The following is a 10117-nucleotide window of genomic DNA, read 5'->3' as shown; positions in this document are numbered from 1 at the left end:
TGATAGCATATGGCTGTACTCACACATATGATTTAATACAGCAAAACCGGCAAAGGAAAAGGCACATGGAGTCAAGTCCAAAGGAAGCCAGGTACATGTTTCCAAGAATTCTTCAGTAGTGTCACACAGTTCTTAGCTCTTAGTGAACTCTTAATGCCTTCAACAATGAGTTGTGACATGTGTGAAATACTGTCTACCAGAAAAGCTTACTAGACACTCAATGCCTAGGGTTTTCACTGGAGACTGGTCACAGAAGCACCTTCTGCCTAACATGTACCAGAATTCCTGACTCCAAGAAGGAAAGCAGATGCTCAGCATAAACTACTCTGTTTGTACCAACAGTATAGGTATAGTGAGCCCTTCTTATTAAGGAATGGTAGAAACCCTCCCAAAATCTAGCTTTCCAGATGCCAACCAAGGGTCAACCTTTTAATCAGAAAGGGTAGCAGTCTCAGGCCTGCTATGTTTACTGTTTTCTGCATCTTTAGTTTCTTATATGACAAAAGGATACTAATTCCTATCCTAGGATTGTTGCATAAATTTCAAGAGTAAATGTGAAGCACCTAACATAGTTCCTGACTCTTAGTGAGATGCTCAGTGATCCCTATCATAGCTGTTCATGTGGGAAGTAGAGGTATACTGGTTAGAAAAGTCTGTGTTTCCTATAATGAAGAAATTAAAAAAAAAAACTTTATTGAAACCATATTTCAAACATCATTTAGAGAATGTGTTAGAGCTATTTGACCTTTATTCTCTGATTTTATTAAAATATAGGTGATAGGAGAAATGAAGCCAACTAATACAGACCCAAGGATATTATCTATAGCTGCTGAAGTTGCAAAAAGTCCTGAGCAGAATGTCCCTATTATACTATTGAATTTAAAAGGTAAGAAAATCTTGTTATGATTACCACTGTTTAAGTAACTGAACAATTCCATCATGGGTACAATTTTAGTATTTGTTTCTAATTTATTCAAAGAAATCTTAACACAGTGATATTTCAATCATTTTTCCTTTTTAATGTATTTTTAGTTATTCAATATATAAAAAATAAATAGCTCCTTTCATGAAACAAAATGTGTATGAACTATTGTATGGAAAATGAATTTGCTTTGTAAACTTTCATCCAAATCACAATATAAATAAATCACAATAAAAAAAATCACTATGAATATATATATATATATATATATATATATATGTATGTTGCATTTATTGAGCAAAAATAAGTATATCTTGTTTTCTTTTGCCTTAGAAATAATAAACAGCACACCTATAGGAAGCTCAGAGTTGAAGAAAATCAAACAAGATATATATTGTTATGACCTCATTCAATATTGTCTCTTGGTTCTCAGTCAAGATTGTTCTCGAATCCAGGGTGGTTGGTCTACAATTTCCCAACTTACACAAATATTAAGGTAAATTAAAGTGGTAAATCAGCATGTTTTTGAGAAAGATAGTAGGGGATTGTGATTTTCAACATGTGTTTCCTTTTTCATTCATCTATGCAACAAGCACTGATATCCTGCTGTGGTAAGTTTTGGGTGTGCTTTTGCTTCATAGTATTTGGTACTTTTAACTCTGTTTTTATTTGTGTGATTATTTGATTAAAGTCTAAATTTTATTCCATAACCTCAGTGAAGATGGTGAGCAAGCCTTTTGCTCACCATTGAATCTCTACTCCTAATATACTATTTATTGGTTATTTAATGAATATTTAAATGATTGAAGAAATTAAGGCACTCACCCTATACTTGAGAAGTTTATAATAGACATGACCTAACAGTCATGTAAATGTATGATACAGGCAGAATGAAATAGGGGTTAAAATAAAAGGAATAAGCAAAGTACTACAAGAGAATAGATATTAAAACTAGTAATTTCATTTTGTGTTGATATATAGCTATCTCAGTTATATATTTCTTTGTTACTCAAATACTGTCAGCAATATTTAGAAGCAGAGTGATCTATTACTATGCTACAAATTAATATAAAAGAGATCAAAAAAGCTTTTCAAAAAAAGCAATAAAATAAACCAGATGTTCTTAGTGCCTAAGCCATATACTTATGAATTAAAAAACTGAAAGTTTTTTACTTTTACTGATTGGATCCTGGCTTTCTCAGTTGCTTACTCCTAATTTATTATGGTTGCTTACTCCTAATTAGCTACTGGTATTGGCCGTTTTTAATCAGATAATCATATGGTCATCTATTCTGGGAATGACAAATTAAAAAGGAATATTCATTGTCAAAACTATATTCATTGTCAAAAAGAACATTTCAAGTTCCATACTGAAATACAGTGCTGTCAGTGATAGGATAATATCCATACACCTACCAGGAAGGTCAGTTAATACTACAATTACTCAAATTTACCCAGGAACTACTAAAACCAAAGATGAAGAAATTGAAGATTTTTACCACTTCTGCAGTCTGAAATTGACCAAACATGCAATTAAGATGTATCGGTAATTACTGGTGAGTGGAATGTGAAAGTCAGAGATGAAGAAACATTGATAGTTGGAAAATATGTCCTTGATGATAGAAATGATACCAGAAATTGTGTGATAGAATTTTGCACAATCAATGACTTTTTCAATAACATAAACCGGTGACTGTACATAAGTACCTTACCATATGCAATACACACAAATCAAGTCAACTGCATCTATCATAAGAGACAGTGGAGGAACTCAGTATCATCAGTCAGAACAAGCCAGTGGCTAACTGTAGAATAGACTATCAATTGCTCATATACAAGGCAAAGAAAATTTTACAGAGTCCACAAAAGCTGAAATACAACCTTGAGTATGTTGTTGTTGTTAGGTGCCACTGAGTCAACTCCAACTCATAGTGACCTTATGTACAATGGAACAAAACATTGCCTAGTCATGTGCCATCCTTACAGTTTCTGCTATGCTTGAGCCCATTACGGCAGCCATTATGTCAATCCATCTCATTGAGGATCTTCCCCTTTTTCATTGACCTTCTACTTGGCCAAAGTACATGAGATGAAGTCTGGCCATTCTTGCTTCTAAGTATCATTTGGCTGTACTTCTTCCAGAATAGATTGTTCTTCTGGCAGTCCATAGTATTTTCAGTATTCTTCACCAAGATCACAGTTCAAATGCATCAGTTCTTCAGTCTTCCTTGTTCATTGTCCAGCTTGTATCACACGCATATGCAGCTATTGAAAATATCATGGATTGAGTCAGGACCACCTTAGTCTTCAAAAGCAACATCTTTGCTCTTTCATACTTTAAATAGGTCTTTTACAGCCAATTTGCCCCATGGAATATGTCATCTAATTTCTTAACTGCTGCTTCCATGGGCATTGATTGTGGATCCAAGTAAAATGAAATCTCTGACAAGTCTAATCTTTCCTCCATTTTTTCTGATGCTGCTTATTGGTCCAGTTGTGAGTATTTTTGTTTTCTTTATGTTGAGGTGTAATCCATACTGAAGGCTGTAGTCTTTGATCTTTGTCAGTACGTGCTTCAAGTCATCTTCACTTTCAGCAAGGAAGGTTGTGTCATCTGCATGTTGCAGGTTGTTAATGAGTCTTTCTCCAACCCCATTGTTGTGTTCTTCTTCATATAGTCCAGCTTCTGAGATTATTTTCTCAGCATACAGATTGAATAAGTATGGTGAAAGGATTCAACTCTGGCACACACTTTTCCTGATTTTAAACTATGCAGTATCCCCTTGTTCTGTTTCAATGATAACCTCTTGGTCTATGTGTAGGTTCCTCATGAGCACAATTAGGTGTTCTGGAATTCCCGTTCTTCTCAGTGTTATCCATAATTTATTATGATCCACACAGTTGAATACTTTTGCATAGTCAATAAAACACAGGTAAGGTTGTATCAGACCTTGAGTAAATTTAAAGACCTAAATTTAAAGACCATCTCAATAATAGATTTGATACATTGAATACCAGTGACTGAAGACCATGAGTTGTGGGATGACATCAAGGACATTATACAGGAAGAAAGCAAAAGTTAGTTAAAAAGACAGGAAAGAGAGAAAAGACCAAAATGGATGTCAGAAGAACCTCTGAAACTTGCTCTTGATAGGAGTTTAGCTAAAGTGAAAGAAATAAATGATAAAAAGAGCTGAACATACAATTTCAGAGGGCAACTCAAGAGGACAAAGTATTATAATAAAACATGTAGTGACCTGGAGTTGGGAAATCAAAGGGGATCAGAACATTTCTAATGCTCAACATTTCTCAAGCTGAAAGAAACTGATGGAAAAAGTTCAAGCCTTGAGTTGTAATATTGAAGGATTATATGGACAAGATATTGAACAATGCAGCAAGCATCAAAGAAATGGAAGGAATACACAGAATTGCTGTACTAAAATGAATTGCTCAATGTTCAGTCATTTTGTTGTTGTTGTTGTTGTTGTATGCCGTCAAGTCGGACCCGACTCATAGTGACCCCTCCTTGGGTTTCTGAGGCAGTATCACTACGGAAGTAGATTGCCACATCTTCCTTTCGAGGAGTGGCTGGTGTGTTTGAACCGCCAGCCTTCTGGTTAGCAGTCAGGTGCCTTAGGCACTATGCTTCTAGGAGGTAGCATATGATCAAGAACCAATGGTTTTGAAGGAAGAAGTCCAAGCTGCACTGAAGGCACTGGCAAAAAACAAGGCTCCAGGAATTAATGGAATAGCCATGGAGATGTTTCAACAAATGGATGCAGCACTAGGGTGCTCACATGTCTATGCCAAGATACTTAGAAGACAGCTCCTTGGCCAGCTGACAGGAAGGCATCCACATATGTCCCCATTCCAAAGAAAGATGTTCCAACAGAATGTGAAACTATCAAACAGTATCATTAATATCACATTCTAATAAAATTTGGCTGAAGATAATTAAAACTGGTTGCAGCAAACATGGCTATACGGGTGGATGGATGGGTGGGCAGGCTGAACTATTGGGTATGTCTGTGCAGTGGGGAGTGTACCCAAGACCATGTATAGGGTTGACAGACAATGTTTCTACAAGTGTATTTGTATGTTCTATAAGAATTCGCAGTTACATAGTGGAGCTGACAAGGGGGACAAGGCTTGTGGTCACTTCTTGGGGATGGCCAGCTACCCAGAGGGAGTGAGTGTTGAACCTGTGGGCTCAGGACCTTGGTCACAGGGGACATCAAGCTCAATTAGCATAACACACTACACAAAACATTGTTCTACCTCCTACTTTGGTGAGTAGCGACTGGGATCTTAGGGGTTTGCAAGCAGCCATCTGGATGCAATGACGGGTCTCTCCTCATCCAGAGCAAAGAAGGATGGAGAAAACAAAAGATACATGTAGGCAGTTGGTCCAGGCAACTGGTGTACCATGCGATCCTCAGCTTATATGACTATGAGACCAGAAGTACTAGATGGTGCCCAGCTGCCGCTGTCAACCACTGAGAGGGGGATCTATGTAGGAGATCCTGATGGAATGGGAGAACAATGTGGAACAAAGCTCAAAGTCATGTGAAACAAAACAAAACAAAAAAAGGGACCAGGTTTGCTGATCTGATGGAGCCTAGTGGCACCACTGAGACTGTGGCCCCTGGCTGCCCTTTAGGTCTGGAATTGAACCCACACCTGGGGCTTCCAGCCAAACAAAAGACAGGCATATGAGGTGAACATTTATACTAGGTAGATACACCCCTTGTAGAAAACAATCATGGGAGAATAGAAGGACTGTGTATGCATAGGGACGTAGCTCAGGGGACAGGAGTACATGGAGGGAAGGACACAGGGAAGAGGTAATTATGGGGAATAAGTGGGAGGGGAGCTGTTGCATTGTGGTAAATTGTAGTGAATGTCATAAGACAAAGTGTATGTGAACTGTATGGAAAGTGAATTTGCTCTGTAAACTTTCACCCAAATCACAATTTAAAAAAAAAAAAAAAAATGGTTGTAGCAGTGTATTGACAGGGAACTGCCAGAAGTTCAAGCCAGATTCAGAAGAGGGCGTGGAGCAAGGGATGTCATTGCTGATGTCAGATGGATCTTGACTTAAAGCAAAGAATACCAGAAAGATTTACCTATGTTTTATTGACCATGCAAAGGCATTCAACTGTGTGGATCATAACACATTACAGATAACATTGCATAGAATGGGAATTCCAGGACACTTAATTGTGGTCGTGAGGATCCTGTACATAGACCAAGAGGCAGTTGTTTAAAATTAGGAAAGGTGTATGTCAGGGTTGTATCCTCTCACCATACTTACTCAGTTTGTATGCTGAGCAAATAATCTTAGAAGCTGGAGTATTTGAAAAAGAATACAGCATCAGTATTGGAGGAAGGCTCATTAACAACCTGTGATATGCAAATGACACAACCTTGCTTGCTGAAAGTGAAAATGACTTGATGCACTTACTGATGAATATCAAAGACTGTGTAGCCTTCAGTATGGATTGCACAAAAATCCTCACAACTGGACCAATAAGTAACATCACGGCATATGGTGAAAAGCTTGAAGTTGTCAGGGATTTCATTTTACTTTTATCCACAGTCAGTGCCCATGGAAGCAGCAGTCAAGAAATGAGACAATGAGGCACTGGACAAGTCCTATGCAAAACACCTCTTTAAAGTGTTAAGGAGCAAAGATGTCACTTTAAAGACTAAGGTGGTCCTGACCCAATCCATGGTATTTTCAATAGGCATATGTGCATGTGAGAGCTGGACAATGAAAAAGGAACACTGGAGAAGTGATGCATTTCAGTTGTGATGTTGGCAAAGAACACTGAAAATATTCAGTATGGATATTTACATACTGCCAGAAGAACAAACAAATCTATCTTGGAGGAAGTATAGGCAGAAGGCTCTTTAGAAGAGGAAATGGCCAGACTTTGTCATACTTTGGTCATGTTGTCAGAGGGACCAGTCCCTTGCAGAAGGATATTATGCTTGCTAGAGTGTCAGTGAGAAAGGGGAAGATCCTCAATGAGGTGGATTGACACAGTGGTTGCAGTGATGGGCTCACATATAGCAAACATTATGAAGATGGCACAGGACTGGGTGGGCAGTGTTTTGTTCTGTTGTACATAGGGTTGCTGTGAGTTGGAGCTGACTCAGTGGTACCTAACAACAACAACAACATGAGTGGTAAAGGAGCAAGGAGGCAGCATCTTACCTCCTCTAACTAAACAAGAAGAAGACAGAATCACCATCAGCAGCCCAAGACCTGTTCTTACGAGGCCAGACATGCTGCCACCCTCTAGCCCTCTTACTAACCTTGACATCAACTGTTCCTCCTGCATCACCCACCACCTCTCTGCTGGGTTGAATAATTTGCTGCAGTGGCCATACAGAACTCACAGATTATGGGATTTATTAGGGAAGCAACAGGCTACAGTTCAAGTTCAGGAATGCACTTGGTCTCTCTCAGCTGGCCGCCTCTCTCAGCAGGCCATTTCTCTCAGTCTCTCTAAGTAGCACATCTCTCTCTCAGCAGTGCATGTCTCTCACATCTCTCTCTCAGCAAGCACAACTCTCTCAACAGCATGTTTCTTCAGTAGCGTGTCTCTCCTGGCCAGCAGTCAGAGAGACTCCCTTCTGCCTCTTGGAGGGCTCTTTTGAGCCTGACAGAGTAGCAAAACCAACCAATCCCATCATCAGAATTCTACACACCTGTGAGAGAGAATGAACTTCCCAGATTACTTCATGCCACTCTCAACAGAAATACTCCAGGTGAATAATTTTAATAATCAGGAGCTATTCAATTGCTCACAGCAAATCCCACCACAGAGTTTACACAGACTATGGCTAGAAAAGCCGTACCATGTAATTTACTACACCACGATGGTACCTGACAACATGAGTCAGAATCAACTCAACAGTATATAACACCATTGCTTGTCTGTCCCTGCACATTTTGTTGAAAAAAACAAGTAACAGTTCTTCCTTATTACTATACATGCATTAAAAAAAAAAAAAAACTCCCTGCTGTGGAGTCAATCTCGACCCATAGTGACCCTTCCTTGGGTTTTCAAGGTGGTATGTCTATAGAAGTAGATTGCTCAATCTTCCTTCTGAGGAGTGGCTGGTGGGTTTGAACCACCAACCTTTGGTTAGCAGTCAAGTGCCTTAGGCACTATGCCACCAGAGCGTAGAGCCGGTTTTTAGATTTTGGGGCTTTTTTTGCTGTTACTCTACACAAATACATTTTATTGAGACTTCAGAATGTATTCAGTTCATATCCAGGGATTGACTTTAGCTATGAAAATTAGTCATTGTCAGATTTTATGTGCAGTTTTGAAAAGATCCATTTGTCTAAATAACTTTTTCTAATATTTAGTATTTTTATTAGGGTTAGGTTTTTGCTGTTGTCTCTCATGATAGAAGAAATTTGTAGGCATATAGTTTACAGATGTTCAGAAAGCAAATCTACCAAAACCAAAGCAAACCCATTGCCATTGAATCAATTGAAACTTGAATTAACAGAGTAGAAAATGTTGGAAATAGAACTGATCCATAGGATTTTCTTGCCTCTAATCCTTACAGAAGTAGTACTCCAAGACTTTCTTCCATGACAGTGCTGGTTAGGTTTGAACTGTCAACCTTTAGGTTAATAGTTGAGCACAAACTGTTTGTGCTACCTAGGAAATTTTGTAGATCTATAGAAAAGTAGAAATTGTTAGAAAGGTAGAGTGTTTGATTTTCTAATCTGTCCCATGCTAATTGTACTCTGGGTATTTTTCAGCTATCACATGTCTAAAATGCATCAGTTAACATAAATGCTATCCATGAATTAACCTCTTGTTAGTTTTAGGTGATTTTATCCTGTTTACTGAATACTTGCCTTATTTCTCTTTATTGTAAACCCACTATCTTTTCTTTCCTAAGAATTGAAATGTGGTACAGGCGATGTCCACACCATTGTGTTTTCTTTTAGAAAGTTCTTAGACTAATTTTTCGACAAGAATTCTTCATTGACTTGGCAACAAAAGAAGAATACGAAAAATTCTCATCAAGGCACAGTGTGAATAGAAGCTTTAACATCTGACTAAAATTAAAATCAACACAAACTAAATCATAGACTTGTGCCCTTGTTGCAGCCATTGCTGTGTGGGGTTGGAGCCAGGAGAAGATGCAGAGGAATTTTACAGTGAATTACTTCCATCAGCTGCAGAAAAGTTTCTGGTTTTGGGGAGACGATTACAATCATGTTTCATCAATGCAGCTAAGGTACATGTGTTGTTTATTTAGTGTTTTATGTTTTGTTTTGTTTTCCTGCCCCCTGAGCTATCTCCTTATGCAAATGCTACCCTTCTGATCTCCTGTGGTTGATTGTTCTAAGGAGTGTACCTACATCATGTAAATATTTATCTTATATGCCTGTCTATTGTTTGGCTGTAAGCCACAGGAGTTGGTTCAATTCCAGGCCCAAAGGGTGACCTAGGGGCCATAGTCTCAGGGGTTTCTCCAGTCTTTATCAGACCAGTAAGCCTGGTCTTTTTTTTTAAATGATTCTGAGTTTTATTCCACATTTTTCTCCCACTCTATGCAGGATCTCCTATTTTGATCCCTTTCCAAGTGTTAACAGTGGTAACTAGGCATCATCTAGTTCTGGTCTCAGGGTTATGTAGGCTGAGGTTCACTAGTACCTTGAACTAATTATTACCATGTGTCTTTGATTTTCTTCATTCTTCTTTACTCCAGACAAGGAGAAACCAATTACTGCATCTTACATAGCTGCTTGCAAGCTTTTAAGACTCCATTCATTACTTACCAAAGTAGGATGTAGGACAATGTTTTTGTGTAGTGTGTTAATGCCAGATGAGATTGATGTCCCTTGTGACCATGATCCCAAGACCATGGGCCCAGTGACTCACTCCTTCAGGGTGTTTGGCTGTGGGTAAGAAGTTATAACTTTGCCCGATTAGCTCTATTGGGAGCTCTGGTAGCGTAGTGGCTAAGGCGCTTGACTGCTAATCAGAAGGCTGGCAGTTCAAACCCACCAACCACTCCTCGGAAGGAAGGTTGGGCAATCTAGTTCTATAGTGATACTGCCTCGGAAACCCAAAGAGGGGTCGCTATGAGTTGGGTCTGACTAGACAGCAAATAACAACAGCAACAACAATTAGCTCTATTATATATATGGGTATT

The 10117-nt window shown here is 38.6% G+C and overlaps 1 protein-coding gene across 1 annotated transcript in view; it reads left to right on the top strand.

Annotated features, from left to right (window-relative positions):
* The first annotated feature begins 786 nt into the window (after positions 1–786).
* Positions 787–10117, top strand: part of IQCB1 (IQ motif containing B1) — a 107610-nt gene continuing 98279 nt past the window's right edge. The window contains exons 1-3 of the mRNA XM_007943896.2: positions 787–886; positions 1256–1418; positions 9067–9196. Of these exons, the coding sequence (XP_007942087.1) occupies positions 787–886; positions 1256–1418; positions 9067–9196 (393 nt within the window). The remainder of the gene's footprint in view (positions 887–1255; positions 1419–9066; positions 9197–10117) is intronic.

The sequence above is a fragment of the Orycteropus afer genome, unplaced genomic scaffold (assembly GCF_000298275.1).
Source record: "Orycteropus afer afer isolate SDZICR_OR568_19922 unplaced genomic scaffold, OryAfe1.0 scaffold00114, whole genome shotgun sequence".
Lineage (NCBI taxonomy): Eukaryota > Metazoa > Chordata > Mammalia > Tubulidentata > Orycteropodidae > Orycteropus > Orycteropus afer.
The sequence above is the reverse complement of the archived record's forward strand: the minus strand, read 5'-3'. Positions and strand labels throughout refer to the sequence as shown.